This window comes from Pantherophis guttatus, chromosome 1 (genome assembly GCF_059756535.1).
Source record: "Pantherophis guttatus breed Tessera chromosome 1, ASM5975653v1, whole genome shotgun sequence".
Lineage (NCBI taxonomy): Eukaryota > Metazoa > Chordata > Lepidosauria > Squamata > Colubridae > Pantherophis > Pantherophis guttatus.
Window position 1 is genome coordinate 325,811,647 of NC_142063.1, and position 18,423 is coordinate 325,830,069.

Consider the following 18,423-nt stretch of genomic DNA (forward strand, 5'->3'; position numbering starts at 1 on the left):
GCCAACAGCAACGGTCCTGAACATTCTGGAGTGGGGAGAAAAAATCTGTGTACAGTCTCTGCACAAACGGCTGGATATGGATTTTCATAACATCAGTTTGTACCAGACTGAAAGTACACCACAAGAGACTGATGAATAAGGTAAAATGGGGAGATTAAGTAGTAAAGATGATGGATTAGAACAGCCATAGGGGATTTGCTTCTCCTATTTCAAAAAGTTGTGTAGAAATAGAGTGCAAACGTTGGATATAAGATTATATTAATATGCCAGTTAATTAAGTTCAGTCAGTAAGTGACAAGGAAAGTCTGTTTCACATGAAAAATGTAAATTCATCTGCAGAACCCACTGCCACAAGATACAGCGATGGCCAGCAAGATGACTTTAACAAAGGCTTGATAAAGCATGGAGAATGAAAAGTGAGCACTGTCCTTGCAGGTTAAATCCAGGTACAGAGCAAACTGCTTCTGGCTATCTAAAACAGTAGAAGCAGACACCAATAAAAGAAGCCATAATGGCGCAGCTCACAAGTACATTTAGAATAGAATGAGCTGGATGGGACCTTGGAGGTCTTCTAGTCCAGCCCCTGCTTAAGCAAGAGAACCTATACCAATTTAGATAAGTGATTGTCTTGACTCTTCTTAAAAACCTCCAGTGATGGAGCGCCCACAATTTCTGCAGGCAAGCTGCTCCACTGATTAATTGTCCTCACTGCTAGGAAGTTTCTCCTTAATTCCAGGTTGCTTCTCTCTTTGATTAGTTCCCAACCATTGTTTCTTGTCCTGCCCTCTGGTGCTTAAATACACTTAATTAGATGGGACCAGTTTTGTCTAATCAGCCCAAATATATTCTTCTAAAAGCAGTTATTTAATGAGATTCAGAAATGATATATTAAATTAGATCAGCATTTCTTAATCTTGGTAATTTTAAGAAAAGTAGACTTCAACTCCCAGAATTCCCCAGCCAGCATACCTGGGATTCTGGGGGTTGATGTCCACCTATCTTAAAGTTGTCTTGGTTGACGAAGCCTAAATGTTGATCAGGAGTGTTCAATTATGGTTGGGTGGGAAATTCTGGGAGGTGAAGTCCACAAGTCTTAAAGTTGCTAAGGTTGGACACCCCTGATGTAGACTAATATGCCCGTAGATGGAGAAGGCACTTGGATTTATCACAAGCTTCAGCTCATGTTATTCTCTTACAATGTGTATAAGCTCTTTGACCTTAACACACAAATATCTGAGTTCCAAGTCAAAGAAACACCACCCCTCCCTTTGGCCTTTGCACCCAATGGGATGACCGGAGTCACAAGAATCCCCCACCCCAGTTCAAACCATGTTACTGAAGCATGATCAGAAGCAAGCAGGAAAACTGGCTACATTAGGCAGGGAAGCAAAATGGGAGACAAATATAACAGGTAGGCAGGCAGGCACACACACACACATACCGAGAGAGAGAAAGAGAGAGAGACACACACAGTCACTGGGCTGATAGTTTGGATATCTCTGAATGAGAACTTCTGTTCTACCTACATGGGGCAGAAACGCATAACCCTTCCTTTCTAAGGCAGTGGCTCTTCAACCATTTGACCCAATTACCCCTTTTTTGGTCTCAAACAACATCATTGACCTCAAAAAAAACCTCAACAGATTGTTTTACACAAGTATCTCTGCAGCAGCAGTCACAAACTGGATCCTCAACTCACAAATATAAGCAATTACAAAGTGCTCCATTACCCTCAGGATATGCTTGAATTACCCCCTCCCCACCCCCAGGATAATTATTCCCCAGTTTAAGAACCACTGTTTTACATCGTATTCATTCCAGGACTTTCTTATACTATATTTAAAAAAACCCAGAACAAATCCAAACTACAGTACCTTATGAGATACCAGTACTATAAAGTACTTTATTGCTTATAAGAAAAGGTTCCAAGGCATAAGAATTGTTCTTATGTTTGGATTGGAAACCTATCTCTTCTCTCGCAATTTATAAGATGCTTGCGTTGTTTATTTATTAATTAAATAAATTTATATCACTGCCCATTTCACACTGGGCGATTTACAATTTTTTAAAAATCCACCACATAATAAAAACTGATTAAAAAAAAATCTCACCCCACCTCACCTGGGAGCAAGAACATAATCAAATCAGTCCTGGATCAGCTCCTTCTCCATTTGTGGTCCCCAAACTTCCTAACAAATCTATGTTTTCAGGGGCCTTTTGGCAAAGAAACAGGGTGGAGGCTAATCATGCCTTGGGGTAGGGGATGATGTTCCACAGAGAAGGGGTCACCACCAAGAAGGCCTTTCTGTCCCACTAGATATACAGTACATCCCTAATCAATGGGACCCATAACATACATTGCCTCCCCATCCTGGTAAACCAGGTGGATGTAATACAGGTAGTCCTCAGCTTATGACCACGATTGAGCCCAGAATTTATGTTGCTAAGTGAAAAATTCGTTAAGTGAGTTTTGCCCCTTTTTACGACTTTTCTTGCCATGTTTGTTAAGTGAATCACTGCAGTTGTTAAGTTAATTACACGCTTGTTAAGTGAATCTGGTTTCCCCATTGACTTTGCTTGTCAGAAAGTTGCAAAAGGTGGTCACGTGACCCTGGGACGCTGCAACCGTCATAAATATGAGTCAGTTGCCAAGCATTCAAATTCTGATCACCTGACCATGGGGATGCTGCAGAGGTCATAAGTGTGAAAAACGGTCATAGGTCACCGTTTTCAGTGCCGTTGTAACTTCAAACGGTCATTTCACGAACTATCATAAGTCGAGGACTACCTGTAGGAGAGACGTGGTTTTTTTATAACCTTTGCATGTTCAAAAGCGTTCTTCAATGTATAGTTACTTTATATGTGCCATTTCCTATGCTGAGAACGCTCTCAAGAGCAAGCGGCCAGTGTTTTCAACTCAGGTGTGAACATGGCTTTGGCTTCTCCTTAAGCTGCAGAGAGTGGCTCGAACCTATTTTCTTTCATTCCCTCATGAGAACGGTTTGGATCTCCGGCCACTTCTCACTTGCATTTTCTCAGGCAGGATTGGATTGAGCAAGCTTCTGTTTATTTTCTCTTGTTCCTGGTTTAGAGAGAGTAACAAACGATCCACACCCTTCTGCTTGGCTTGGTTTAACCGACTGTAGATGAGGAATGAAACAAACACTGCAAACTGCAGAGGCTGGGGAAGAAATAGAGAAGTTTCAGAGGGCAGGATTACAACAGGAAAGGAAGCAGAACAAAACGTCTTTCTTATCCCAACACAATTGGTGGAATTGTTTTGTCCCCATTATCTTGGAATAGCATTCCCAAATCCAGTTGCTCCAGTCCAGATGTATTGGGACTGAGATTCCCAGTCACCATTTTAGCAGTGTCTTCCCCCCCCCACCCTTTTAATTAAATGCTTCCAATATTTCCTTTGGCACTAAACCAAACTTTAAACACTTTATTATCTACCATTTCGTGGATAGCAACCAGCAAACATGATAAATAAATGCTTAGCACTACATAAAGAATTGATTTAATGTAATTTTTGAAGCAGAGCTTGGCATGTACTCAGCTCATTTGCATCTGAACATTCCCACTTCATTTTTAGACTTCCTTGACTGGTTCTTTTATCCTCTGTTGTGCACAGGATTATAGCATTGTGTCTAATATGTGTATTCTGTGTGAATGTTTTAAGCAATACAGAATAAGAGAGTTGGAAGGGACCTTGGAGGTCTTCTAGTCCAACCCCCTACTCTGGCAGGAAACCCTATACCATTTCAGACAAATAGTTGACCAATCTCTTCTTAAAAACCTTCAGTGTTGGAGCATTCACATGTTCTGGAGGCAAGTTGTTCCACTGATTAATTGTTCTGTCAGGAAATTTTTCCTTAGTTCTAGATTGCTTCTTTCCTTGATTAGTTTCCACCCATTGCTTCTTGTTCTACCCTCAGGTGCTTTGGAGAATAGCTTGACTCCCTCTTCTTTGTGGCAACCCCTGAAATATTGGTACACTGCTATGATGTCTCCCCTAGTCCTTCTCTTCATTAAACTAGACATACCCAGTTCCTGCAACCGTTCTTCATATGTTTTAGCCTCCATTCCCGAATCATCTTTGTTGCTCTTCTCTGCACTCTTTCTAGAGTCTCAACATCTTTCTTACATCATGGCGACCAAAACTGAATGCAATATTCCAAGTGTGGCCTTACCAAGGCATTATAAAGTGGTATTAACACTTCACATGATCTTGATTCTATCCCTCTGTTAATGCAGTCCTTGGTTTTTTTGGCAGCTGCAGCACACTGCTGGCTCATATTTAAGTGATTGTCCACTAGGATTCCAAGATCCCTTCTCACAGTTACCACTATAGAGCCAGGAATCACCTCTAGAACCTGGCTACATTTTTAATATCTTTACAGAAGAATCAAATCAAAGGTTTATTTAATACTGATGTTCCTTGTTTGTAAGAGATTCCCAAATCTGCATCCTTCCAAAGTTTCAAACGCTTTGGCAGGTCGCAAGAATTGCAGAAAAGGGAAGAGAAATGTTGGGGAAATTCTTCTGCTTACTATAAAACTTTACATTTCCCCTCATATCAAACATTGTAACCTGCATTCTAAAAGGCCCCACCTTCGTCATAAAATGTTTTATCTACATGTAACATCAGCAATTAAAAGCCAATAAAAAAAGGCAGCAATTGTGGTTCCAACCGAAGAGTTTCCTTAAAGAGCCAAAACAAAGCAAAAACAAAAACTCCCAACCTTTCCATGTGTAGAAACACAGCATAAATGCCCTGGGTACAATGCTGGCTCTCGAGTCTTCTGGAACCAAGGGAGGTGGGGGGTGGGTGGGTAGGAGGATGCATCAGAAAAAGAGAAAATGATGTCAAAGAAACAGCAAGGATGAGCAGAGCCCTGCTATGGTTTCTGGCACCTTGCGTCCCATTTAATGAGGCATGCAAATATAGTGTGGCTATATTTAACTTTGTGATTAGGATACCAATGAGATGACCTCCCTCCAAAAATTATTTTCTGAGAATTTCCCTAAAAATACAATTTTCCAGGCTCCCTGGGGAATATTCTGTGAAATATGCCTCCTCCTGTCCCTGTCTGCAGACTACCTACAGCAGGGGTCCTTAAACTACAGCCCGCGGGCCCAATATGGCCCACCAAAGCCATTAATCCGACCCACGCGGGACCACGAGGCTGCCCCACCCACATTGCCCAACCTACCCACCAGCCCCCACCCGCCTTTTGAAGGCCGAGGAGGCCAAAAATGAGATGCACAGAGGCTTCAGGAGGCCAAAAACGGGCCCGTTTTTGGGTGGCAGAGTGGTTCTAGAGGCCGAGGAGACCAAAAATGGGATGCACGGTGGCCAAGGAAGCCAAAAATGGAACTGTTTTGGCCTCCTCAGCCTCCAGAGAGAGAGACGGAGAGAGGGAGAGAAAGACACACACACACACAAACAGAAGTCCCTTACACACACCCCAAGGCAGTCATATCCCTTCACTAACCTGCTTACCACCCCCAGGAGCATAACAAATTGAAGTTTAATGGACTGCTAAATTGGCCATGTCCACCCAGTCACATGACCACCTAGTCACACCTTCCTGGCCCCCCAACAGTCTGAGGGTCCGTGAATTGGCCCCTTTTATTGTTGGCTGTTCACCGCCCTGAGTCCTTCGGGAGTAGGGCGGTATATAAATCAAATAAAAGTAAAGTAAATTAACCTCTGCTGAATTTTCTCAGAAGGTAATTTTCCATGAAATGTTTTTGAAAATGTGGTTTCAAAAAACACCACAAACTAGATGGGTAATTTTGGGAGTTCGCTTTCTGCTTAGATGTAGCATGTAGCACGTGCTCTGAGGCTTTAACGCTTTTTTCCCAACCTAATGCTTTCCAGATACGTTCGGATTACAACCTACGAAATTCCTAATACTGTTCACTGTTGCCCAATTTATTGCTTTTCAGGGGGTGAAAAATGCTGGTTATCAAGATCCAACACATGGGAGGATCAGCTATCAGTTGAGCCAGGAGGAACCTGTTCTGGGGCACGTAACTCTGTTCAGTTGCTAATTGCACTTGAGAGAGTATATGGGAGAAAAGGAGGCAACCAGCTAGACGCAATTTAATAAGCACTCTAGAAGTGGTGGAGTCTGTCCTCACCAGGACAACGAAGGACTGTTCTATACAACTCACTTCGGCAGAAAGGATAGGTTTTGTGATTGCCACATTCGGAGCACATGACCGATACCAGGACAGATGGAAGATACTTGGCCCCAAGCCAACTTGCTGCCTGGCTGTAGTTTAACTCTTCACCAGTCTTCAAAGGCAGCAGTTCTAATAGGGAACAATGGTGTGTGAGGACTGGAAAGGGACACAGGTCTCTGGATCTCTTGGGTGAGGAAGGTCCCCATCTTCCATGTTTTCTTCACTATATTCTGCTGAAGTTTGTGACAGGATCTTAATCATACCAAAGAGCAAAGCGCTACCGGTATTTTCCAGGTTGTGGAGGCTTTTCTTTTTTGACCTGTGAATCAGATAGCAACTAAACAAGAACAGAATGAGCCTGAAGATTAATGATTAATAGTTCTGTAATCATGTATAGTAGTTGTTGGAGTTCCAGATATCTATGATCAATTATTATTTGTTAATGTCAAAGTTCTGTGGTAAAAATAAAATGGGTGTATCAAGTGGGGAAAACATGTACACTATTGTGGAATCTCTTGCTTGTACAGAATAGATGTGGTTTCAGAAGTCACATTCACATATTCAGAGGCAACTGCATTATCACTATTATCTAATTGGGTTCACACCACACACAAAAATCAGGTTAACAAACCGTAAGTGCTGCATTCACATGGCACATGATGCAAACAAATTATGGTTCAGCAGGATTGCTTGGCTAACATAACATGCTGAGGCAGTGGCTGAATTTCCACAAAACACTGAACTCTAAATTATCTAATTTAATGTTAACCTAGTTTAGCAGGTTGTATGAACCAGGCAGACTTCCACAGAAGGATGTTTTAGGGAGGAAATTTTAAAGTTTTGCTGTGGAAGGAGCTGGTAAGTTACAGAGAGACTAAAAAGTATTACATGGTCTATCAATCAGCTTCCACAGTTCCACAATATAAATTGGGCCAGTAAAATGTGTGAAAATTTAATGCACAGCAAAACAGCTGATTTATGAAAATGAGCAAATAATAATTCTATAGGACAGAAATGCGTGTTTATTCTTTCTCACATTTTCAGCCTTCGAAGAATGCAGAAGACATTCTACTATACCTATAAATAAAAAAGTGGTATTAAACCCAATAGAACAGTGGTTCTCAACCTGTGGGTCGGGACCCCTTTGGGGGTCGAACGACCCTTTCACAGGGGTCGCCTAAGTCCATCAGAAAACACATATTTTCAATGGTTTTAGGAATAATTTTATGGTTGGGGGTCACCACAAAATGAGGAACTGTATTAAAGGGTCACGGCATTAGGAAGGTTGAGAACCACTGCAATAGAAGTTTAGTTCAATCTGTACCATTGAATTTTGATGGCTGATTGCTGCAATCATGGGAGGTCATAAAGCAAAAAAAACAAACAAACCCCAAGGTGCCTGCATGTGATTTATAAGCTTCAGACTACTGAGGAAGGTAACTCCATACCTGGATTAGACAGACCTCTATCCACTTTAATGCCACCCTTACAATGTATATAAGCCAGCCAAATCCTTCCAATAAACTTGTAAATGATCATGATTCAGGACCATTCCAAATACATTCTCACTGCACAGATAGTTCCATTCCAAGTCAGGTTCAGCTCCTGATGGACAAATCCATATGATTTTTACATTTTTTGAAGCAGTTTTCCATTTTTCTTGTTCTAAGATTGATTTCCCAGTCTAAGATGTTCTGGTGACCTCAAATTCTTATACTAATCAAGCCCCATCTTGCTTAGCTCAGGCAATAATTGGATGTGTGCTGCCACCTGCTGAGACAAGCTCTTATTATATCTAGTTTGTAACTCCCTTCTGAATTAAAAAGCGGGAATTAGAAATGAAAATTAGGATTACGACACCCTCAAACAGTATAAGATTGTACCTCTAGTTTGTACTGTAAGTGCTACATAAAAATGGTAACACAGAGAATCCTGCTTCTTTGACAATATATTTTATTTGTGAAATAAGTGGCATTAGCTACTATCTATTAGCTATTTTTTTCTTTGAGAAAGAAAGTCAGTTTAATTCCATATTTTACTGTCAACAGCTTCATGTATAGAAAGGCAGAAGCAGGAAGAATTTTCTATTCTTTTCCTCATGCAGGAAATGGCAATAATTAAAATAAAGTGGCCTCTTGCTTGCCTGAAAGCTATTAATATTTATTATACTACTAATCCAGTCAATAACTAAAATCCTCTGGGTGAACTAAAAGTTAGTAAAAACATTTTTATATTTTATGTATATTAAATAAACACACAGTAAATAGCATCACAGACAGCGTAAAGCCTACATTCATTTTTATGATATGGATTGGTCTTGCAATGCTGAATAAAACAGTCAATATTCAAATTATTTCCTTTACTAGAACATCTTTTTTAGAGATAATGGAGAATGAAAGGGCAAAGGGAAGAGCTTTGAACAATCACATTTGATTATTATTAATTTTTTTTTTTTTTGGTATTTCCCTAGAACAATGGTTCTCAAACATTTTGGTCTTAGTGCTAGCATTAAATGGAATTTTAGACTTCATTATTAGCCTTTTAATAAGGGTGTTATTAGCATTTTAACATGGCATCCATATTTCTTTTTGAAGTTCAGGAAAACATGTTTCTTTTTAATTGAAGTCATTTCTTCTTTTGATAGCAAGAACCAACCTTTTCAGCAACTAAACAATATTCTGGAGATCCTTGAATACAGACACTCCTCGATTTACAACTGTAATTCAGCCCAGGAATAAGATTGTTAAGTCACTATGGTTGTAAGTCAACATGACCGGAAGTAATTTTCCAGACTTTTTTGCAGCAGTTGTTGAGGAAACGTGGTGGTCATTAAGCAAACATTGCAATTGTTAAACAAACATGCTGGTTGTTAAGTGACCCAGTTCATCTAAATGGGCATATTTTGCAGGAAACTGACAAAAAAACCAGCACAAATTGTGTTCACATGACCATGCCGCAAGCAGTCATAAAACTGATCCGCCCAATATGCATTCATCAAACGTTAAGTGAGAACTAACTGAATACATGTTATATTATGAAAGATACCAATTGGACTGGAAGAAGATGACAAAACCCATAAATTTGCCATTTGAGGAATATTTTCTAGGATCAATGTTTTCTACTGTTTAATTCTCATGTTTAAGAAATGCCTTCCTGTTTGATTTGTTGCTTTCTGGCGCATCACCCATAACAAATGTTAACATTTGTTTCTATACCCTATAAAAAGGTATAGATAACCCCCCCCCTCCATAGATACTTTTATTTTTTGCCTGAATTATTTGGTGATTTGTATTTTCGTGGCCAAAAAACAACAACAAACCTTAGCAGAGGTAAACATGTTTTTCTCTCTCAAATTCAGGAAATAGTTCTTCAGCTCCACATAAACTATTTGCCTGAGTTTCTAGGCGACATCAGGACCCTTTATATTCTTAAAAATGGTTGAGGACTCTAAAAAGCTTTGGTTTATGTGGATTATACCTATTGATATTTACTGAGTTAGAAATTAAAACTAAATTTTTTTACAATATTTATTTGACTTCATGGACCACTTGAAAAGTGGTCACAAACCATCCAAGAAACAAATGTAGACAGAGATCAAGATCAAGATCTAAGAGAGGAGCATGGAAGGCAAGTCAAAAAAAAAAGCATATCAATTAACGCATTGAAGCAGGCAAGAGACGATGGATAGATGATGATTATTATTATTTTAATCGTTTTGATTTGCCTTTTCTTCTCCCTCTCTTTCGCTTAAAGCATAGCAATTAAAAGTATCGAAGCGGGCAAGAGACGATGTATGGATGGTTTCTTTTCTTTTATGTTGTTGCTAGGAATTGCTCCTCCCTTTCTCTCTCTCTCTCTTTTCTTTTCTCTCTTTTTTTTAGGTAGATGACATAATTAGAAGTTAGAAAGGAAAGAAAGCAAAAGTATTTTAATAAAGGATGATACGATTAAAAGCTAGAATAGGTGATAGAAATAAGAGAAAGGGAATATAAATGTATACATTTTTATATAATGAAAGCAATAACAAGAGAAAACGTGGAATAACTGAACAATGATAGATTGCAATCTAAGACAAATGCATATTATTTACCAGAAATATATAAGTTGATTGAATGTAATAATTATGATTAACTTTGATAGTTTTATTTGTATTAGAATGTATGACACCCAGATGTCACACTGTTCACGCATTGATTTGTTACACTTATAAAAATAAAAAACTTGATTTAAAAAAAAAGAAAAGTGGTCACAGAGACATCCAGGCATACCCAGGCCACATCTCGGGAACGCCTTCCTGATTGGATTGGATTGAACTAAACTAATCTCAAAAAGGTGACTTCTCAGATGAGAGACTTCCGAGGAATACTGGGGATAAACATGAGATTGGGAAGTTGTGTATCTTGCGGAACAGAGCAATGGCATCGCACTTCAGCACCGCGGATATACACTGCTCAAAAAAATAAAGGGAACACAAACAGAAGACATCCGAGATCTGAATGAATGAAATAGCCTTATTAAACACTTTGTTCGTTACATACAGTAGTCAGGGCCGGATTTAGATGAAAAGAGGCCCTAGGCTATTCCACTTATGAGGCCCTTTCACCTATAGTGAAAGTGTAATTTTAATTTTGCTAACAATTTGAATGTAGGCCCCTCTTGATCTTGAGGCCCTAGGCTGAAGCCTAGTTAGCCTATAGGAAAATCCGGCCCTGACAGTAGTTTTGTGTTCCCTTTAGTTGTTTGAGCAGTGTATAAACTACTGTATGTAACGAACAAAGTATTTAATCAGGCTATTTCATTCATTCAGATCTCGGATGTCTTCTGCTTGTGTTCCCTTTATTTTTTTGAGCACTATATTTGCCTGCAATCAACAGGCATGGATGGAGTTCAGTTTCCGACAGACTATCTGACTTGCGGAGAATCTTTTTTTTTCTTCTAAGAATCCTACCCATCATAACGTTTTCCTGGATGTTTTATATGTATTTTACAAGTATTAGTTGAAAAAAAAAGTGTTTTATGCAATTCCGAAACTTGGCTTTACAGTATTAGCAACCAAACACGAATAAGGGAATTCGTGGCTCCCTCTGGTGACAGAGAAACGCCAGTGGGCGTGTCCCACAAAGCCGGAAGGGACAAGACGTTCGTATTACTTTCTTCTATGGCAGAGGTGAGGAACGGTACGGCCCTTTTATGACTTGTGGACTCCAACTCCCAGAATTCCTCAACCAGCACGAGAATCGACCCCATTCGATGATATCGGACACCTTAGCAACCGACCCGGAAGTAGATCTGTACCTACGTCCCTTCATTAATTTTAGTCTCTTTGTCACCTTGGTGACCGCTACGCCCGGCCAATGATGCTTCGCGCTCTTGGCTTTCCGCCTTCTCCGTTTCGCTGGCCGCGAGCCCAGACGCTCCGATGCCGCCTCAGTATCACAGCCCGGGAAAGAAGGGGTTTCGCCGGTCGTGCCACGATGTAAGAGCTCGGGAAGGGAGTAGAACTTGGAAAGGGGAGAGCGAACCTCCTGCAAAGGCTTGGCAGGTGCATGAAGCCTCCATGTTTCCGGTTGTGTCAAGATCATGGACCGGATGTAGTCATCATAGAGATGGAAAGGACAGGCTGTAGATAGACATTAAAATGATGGCGTCCCAACAGCCTCCCCCTTTTTGGCGGTCAGCTGCGATGGGGCGGCAGAAATGGTCTCCATGAAAGTCAGACCAAACCTGACCTATTGCAGGGGAACAGAGCACCCCATATTGTTGCCATGTCCCCTCATATCCTGGTCCCCTTCTGGATAATGTAACAGTAACAGAGTTGTGGAAGGGATCCTGGAGGTCATCTAGTCCAACCCCCCCTGCTTACGTAGGAGACCTATACTAGGGATTCGAACCGCCGAATTGCCGACTTTTCTGATCGACAAGCTGAGTGTCTTAGCCACCAAGCTACCTAGTTAGGTGATTTGTAAGGGTGACTTTTTGGTGCCCTGTAAACTAAGCCACCGCCGCCACCACCAGTTAACAAGTCAAGCATATTTTCGTTTCCAGCTGTAAAAGAATAATGTTCCGTATCAACCTAAAATTTAAAGCAGGCCAGCTTCAAATGGCATCTCAAGGAAAAGTTACAGACATGGAAGTGGATAAATGAATATAAATAGTCATAAATCTATTCCTTAAACGACGTTTTTAAAATTTACCAACAATGCCATATTGCTGTTATTACATAGGTTGGTGTTTAGTTACAGTTATTCTCTCCTATTGTTCTTACCTATAATAGTTTGAAGTTCAATATGTTGATGTCTGATCTGTGTCAACGGGGAAAGTTATGCATCTTTCATAACTGATTTTGTTTCATCCTAGAGTCTTCTTATATTTTTAGGGAGGCTTTTAGAGATTGTTCCTTAAAATGAAATTTGGTGGCCTTTCACCTGGAATTTGTGCAATTCTTGTCCGAAATTCCTGCATAATAGTTACCAATTTGGTTGTAAAAGCCCATAAGATTACTACCAGTAGATGGCAGCATACAGATGCAGAATATTTTCAGTCGATTCTGTTTTTAAAATGCTATTTATTGATTCCTTTGAAATGAATTTATGTTGATAGTAAGCTGCCTCAGAGACTCCTAAGGGGAAAGATGGAGCATCAATAACCAAAATCTTGTTTATGGTTTGCTTATTCTACCTTACTGGTCCTTATAGAAGCCTTCAGATTTTTCAAAGAAACCCACAAGCAGGGCACAAGTAAAATGACTTTTTTTTTTTACAATAGAAGGTGACTTCCTAAAGAACCTTCCTGGAGATTCTTTTTAGCTAATAGTCATTCATAAATCTGTCCTTACATTCATTTGTCTTTATAAACCTTGTAAACCTTGCTACTAGTCTTAGCTGAAAAAATTAAGGCCATGGGATGGCAGCAAGGAGGGTTTCTACATATCTCGGTTACTATCTGCCACTTTGTGGTCATCCACATAATTGCAGTCCGAGTCTGCTAGCCTAACCGTCAACTTGATCATGAATTTTGTTTTATTTATAGGCCAGTGCCTCTATCCTATGCCATTTTTGATGGACCCTCATCAGATCCTCCACTTGTTTTCCTGCATGGGCTGTTTGGAAGCAAATCCAATTTTTCATCCCTCGCAAAAAAGTTAGTGCTCCAAACTGGTCGCAAGGTGGGTAAAAGATGTATGGTCATCCAGAGAAGGGTTCCGACTGGTTTGCAAGTCAGTTGCTGCCAAAAACTAGCCATTTTTATGTTAATGTTTATGTTTTATGTTTATACTGTACTCAGAAGTTCTTTTGCAGGATTTTGTATAACTTGAACAAAACATTCTAAAATATTTTTCAGTCTGTCTCAGGTGAGCCATATTTTTTTATGGTTTTTTAATGCAGCTCTAAATTCAATACAACGGAGAGTCTTTGTTCTTTCTAATGTCTCTTGCTGCAGCTTCATCTTGTCTACTGTCTCATAAACAACCTCAAAACATTCAGACGGGATTAAGATAGTGTTGCAAACAAGAACAAGCGAAGTACATGTATATAAGAGAAGGAGAACATTAATCAAAAACAAGGTGTTGAACCACAAAGCAGGTGTAGACATTAGCTAAATGAGAAAGTAAAATTGAACTGATCTGAACTAAGAGTCCTCTAGATTTCTCTCATTAGATTTCATGCTCTGAGACAATAAGTACAAAAATATGAGCTTTCTAGATAATATTGGAAAGATTACAATAGTGCATAATGCATCAAAATGAATCGTTCTGGATAACAAGATGGGTAGCATATATATTTAATAAATAAATAAAAATGAATAAAACAGAAGAAATGCAACTTTTTAAAAATTCTCAAATAATTTGTTCTGCTTTTTACAACACTGAATCTGCAGGTTATTCTGCTGATTTTTATAACTTGGTGACCTTAATACAAATCTTATGCAATGCTTTTTTTTTTGGAAGTCTGCAAGCTTAGCTAAGATATATCTTTTCCCATGATTCATAATGAGTCCAGATTGGGCTGGAATTAAAGCCCAAAGCTCTAAATTAATCGCTTCTTTTAAATCTTAGTTGGTTTTTGTCTCTCTCTCTTGCATAGTTTTAATATAAATGTATTAATTATAGATTATAGTTATTATTATTTATTATTATTTATTGGATTTATATGCCGCCCTCTCTCCAAAGGACTCAGGGCGGCTCACATCAATGAAACAATCCCAATAAATACAGATTAAAACAGACTAAAAACCAATTTAAAACAGTAGACCCCATCAGTCCTGGCTAGGGCGTTTAAACTGTTGGGTCTTAAGCTCACGGTGGAAGGTACGAAGGTCGGGGGCCAGCCGAAGACCCACAGGAAGTTGATTCCAAAGGGTGGTGGGCGCAGCCACAGAGAAGGCTCTACCCCTGGGGGTCGCCAGCCGACATTGTCTAGCCAACAGCACTCTGAGTAGGCCCTCTCTGTGGGAACACACCGGGCGATGGGAAGTCGATGCTGGTTGCAGGTGGTCCGACAGATATCCTGGGCCTAAGCCATGAAGGGCTTTATAGGTTAACACCAGCACCTTGAATCTCACCCGGAGGGCAACCGGCAACCAATGCAAGTCGCGCAGGAGAGGTGTAACATGGGAGTATCGTGATCCTCCCATTACAACCCGCACAGCCGCATTCTGCACCAGCTAAAGCTTCCGAGTGGTCTTCAAGGGCAGCCCCAGGTAGTTATATTAAGTATTTAATATAAATATATAAAAACTATGCAAGAGAAACAAAAGCAAACTAGGAGAATCAACCTATTAAAAGGAGCTAAATTCCCCCTACAAGGCCTGGTTTGCAGCTTTGAAGAACTTCTTTGACCCAGAGCTGTTCCTGAATCTCTATGGGATGGAAATAGTAATTAAGCTTTTCTGCAACTTCCTCAAATGTATGTATTGCAACAATTTCTGAGGTGGTCAGACCTGGTAATAATCATTTGTGCAATTGTGACATTATGTTTAAACTACTAGACTGCACAACTGTGCACTAAATGAGGCTACCTTGGAAGAATCTCCAGAAGGTTACTGGAAAATTCAACAGCTAGACTGTTCCTTGGTGGATCATCATAATTTCATTGAAATTATGTTTGAAATATAGTTCTGGAGATTCTTAAGTAAGTAAGGCCTTATCTTTGCCAACCTGCTGGCTTCCTTCTTCTCTTGCCCAGATAGGTGCTAACAGTAGATGCCCGCAACCATGGGGATAGCTCCCACAGCCCCGTCATGACCTACGAAGCAATGAGTGCTGACATCCATCTCTTTCTGAACCAACTGCATCTCAGTAGGTGTGTCTTAATTGGCCATAGCATGGGCGGCAAGACAGCTATGGTATTCGCGCTACAATGGGTAAGCACCTCTGACTAGTTTCTTCTGGTATTTTACTGTTGATATTGGAGTAATAGGCCTTTTAGACAAAAGGGGAGTTGATTATTGAGAGAGGAGGAAAAGTAGGTGCTTAGGACGTAGAAATATTTTATTACCAGAAATTTGTTTATAGGGATGAAGGGGGAACATGGAAGTTTGCATCCATTGCAATTAAAAGATTTGTACATAATAGATATCATAAACAGATGATGGATGGATGCGTCAGGGAATCCTATAATACAATATTGTGAACAACAATAGAACAATTTGTAATTTCTATGGATAGCTAATATAAAAACAAATCAATGATAGAACAAATTGATCCGGAGTTGCCACTTAAAGCACAAATCTGCAGGCTCAAATTATCATATTTGGAACACTATTTGAAGACCTAGCTCTCTAGACAAGTCTATAATACTGAGAAAGGTGAGAAGAAAGGGAAAATGAAAGGGACATTGGAAACCATTGGAAAACCTGGGGGGGCAGTTTGGAGACAAATGATATCAAATGATCTCATTTTGCATAATTTATGGTTTTACAATTCAGGGTGTTTGTGTGTGTGTGGGTGTGCTTTAAAAACATTTCCTCTATTCTTTTTTTTTAAATTAGCTACAAAATCCCAGGTTTAAACAGTTGTACAAGTTCAGAACACACAAACAGACAAGAACTGAAGTATCTCAAAACGTACATACTGTATTTCAAATTAACAAGGACAGCCAACATGTAATTTTCTGGGATGGTAAAGTTAACAGTAATATAAAATTTGAAACAATTGTGAACTCAACAGACTTGTAGCCAATTTTACAATTTTTAAGTATAATTTCACATTTACTCTTTTAGTCCCTATACTCAGTTTGAAGAACACAGTGCAGAATAGGTGCAGCAACTGTTAGTCACAGTTGACCCATTCTCCTCTGGAAGAGGGGATAGGGGACATAGATTATAGTCAAACGTAAAGTTTTAAATCTCTTTTTTTCTGAAACACAATTGTCGTCTTCTTACAATGTCTGTGATGGAAACTGAAACAGAATAAAAATTCTTGTCTGATACACTGAATCTGCCCCTGGCTTAGAATTCTTATTAGAGTCTAGGCTAGGGACTGGTGTGATAGCTCTTTCAGCCAATGATTCCTATGATCTCCCCCTCCCCCCCAAAAAAATTTGTTCCTTTGCAGCCGGAAGTGGTAGAGCGCTTAGTGTGTGTTGACATCAGTCCTAGCCAAACAAAAGATGTCAGTGGCTTTCAGAAGTTCATCGCTGCCATGAAAGCAGTGGATATCCCTAAAGGTATTCCTCGTTCCACTGCACGCCGTATGGCCGAAGAACAACTGCGCCCTACTATTCAGGTAAAGCGTTTTTGTCAAAGAGCACACATTACATATTTCAGATCCAAACTACTTCACCTCTCTAAGTGAGGCGTGTGTGGCATTTTTTAAAAACAGAATATATCATTCTTCAGAGCTGGGCATGTATTGCAGTCTGATCATACTCATGGGGAGGAACAGGCTCAAGCTCAACCCTTCCAAGACTGAGTGGCTGTGGCTCCCGGCATCCCGATATAGTCAGTTGACTCCATCACTGACTATTGGGGGAGAGTCTTTGGCCCCCACAGAGGGGGCTCGCAATCTGGGAGTCCTCCTGGATAGGCAGCTGTCCTTGGAGGAACATCTGACAGCTGTAACCAGGGGGACCTTTTGTCAGGTTCGCCTGATTCACCAGTTGCGGCCCTTTCTTGATCGGGATTCCCTGTGCACAGTCACTCATGCCCTCGTCACCTCTCGCCTTGACTACTGCAACGCTTTCTACATGGGGCTCCCCTTGAAGAGCACCCGGAGGCTCCAGCTGGTCCAGAATGCAGCAGCGCGGGTAGTGATGGGAGCAGCATGGCGCTCCCATGTAACACCGCTCCTGCGCGAGCTGCACTGGCTCCCAGTGGTCTTCCGGGTGCGCTTCAAGGTGCTGGTTATCACCTTTAAAGTGCTCCATGGCATCGGGCCTAGCTATCTTCGAGACCGCCTGCTGCTACCAACGACCTCCCATCGTCCTGTGCGCTCCCACAGAGAGGGCCTCCTCAGGGTGCCATCAGCCAATCAGTGCAGGCTGGTGACCCCCAGGGGGAGGGCCTTCTCTGTGGGTGCACCTACCCTCTGGAATCAGTTGCCCCCAGAGATAAGGAGAATCCAAGACCTTAGCGCCTTCCGCCGTGCCCTTAAAACCCACTTTTTCCAGCAAGCCGGGCTGGCTTAAGAAGAAATTTTAAATGTTTTAATTGGTTTGTATTTTTAATTTTGGGCCAAATTTATATATATATTAATTGTTTTTAATATTTGTATTCCATGTTTTTTAATTCTGGCTGTACACCGCCCTGAGTCCTCAGGGAGAAGGGCGGTATATAAATTTAAAATAAAATAAAATAAATACTAAAGGGACAAAATGTAAATCAGTTTACCAAATTCAGCTTTATGTGGATGTACTCACACACAATTACATGTGCAAGGATTATGTTTCACATTTAAGTCATCATCCCAGTACTTTTACCTTTTTGTGTGTGTAGGAGCCAACCATCCTCTATTTTCTACTTACCAACCTAATGAATGCGGAGGACCAATTTGTATGGCGTGTGAATCTAGAGGCCATTTCACAGCATCTGAATGACCTCATGAGTTTTCCTGTCTTCCAGACATCTTATCTAGGGCCTACTCTCTTTCTTGGGGGTTCCAAATCTGGCTATATTAGGTAAGAGACTTGGAGCATCATTTAAAATAATATCTGCAGGGTTGCAGCCTGAAGTCTTTTTACGTTGCATATCAAACACTTTCCAGTAAACAGTAGACTGTAATCTACATCT

At 40.4% G+C, this 18,423-nt stretch overlaps 1 protein-coding gene and 2 long non-coding RNA genes across 4 annotated transcripts in view; 2 read left to right on the forward strand and 1 right to left on the reverse strand.

Moving 5' to 3' along the window:
• LOC117667562 (uncharacterized) lies at positions 1-6,677 on the forward strand. The gene is made up of 2 exons (XR_004592069.3): positions 1-140; positions 5,956-6,677. It is a non-coding gene; the product is annotated as an uncharacterized LOC117667562 (long non-coding RNA).
• On the reverse strand, positions 1,879-11,760 carry LOC132712275 (uncharacterized). The gene is made up of 2 exons (XR_015732935.1): positions 11,526-11,760; positions 1,879-3,181 (listed from the first exon to the last, which is right to left on the reverse strand). It is a non-coding gene; the product is annotated as an uncharacterized LOC132712275 (long non-coding RNA).
• The window catches only part of ABHD11 (abhydrolase domain containing 11), a 23,944-nt gene continuing 16,904 nt past the window's right edge, over positions 11,384-18,423 (forward strand). For both annotated transcript variants that reach the window (XR_004592066.3, XM_034421012.3), the window contains exons 1-5: positions 11,384-11,671; positions 13,225-13,360; positions 15,385-15,558; positions 16,751-16,921; positions 18,130-18,311. Coding sequence is in view for 1 of the 2 variants with exons in the window: in XM_034421012.3 (XP_034276903.1) it covers positions 11,550-11,671; positions 13,225-13,360; positions 15,385-15,558; positions 16,751-16,921; positions 18,130-18,311 (785 nt within the window). In the remaining variant the exon portion in view is untranslated. The remainder of the gene's footprint in view (positions 11,672-13,224; positions 13,361-15,384; positions 15,559-16,750; positions 16,922-18,129; positions 18,312-18,423) is intronic.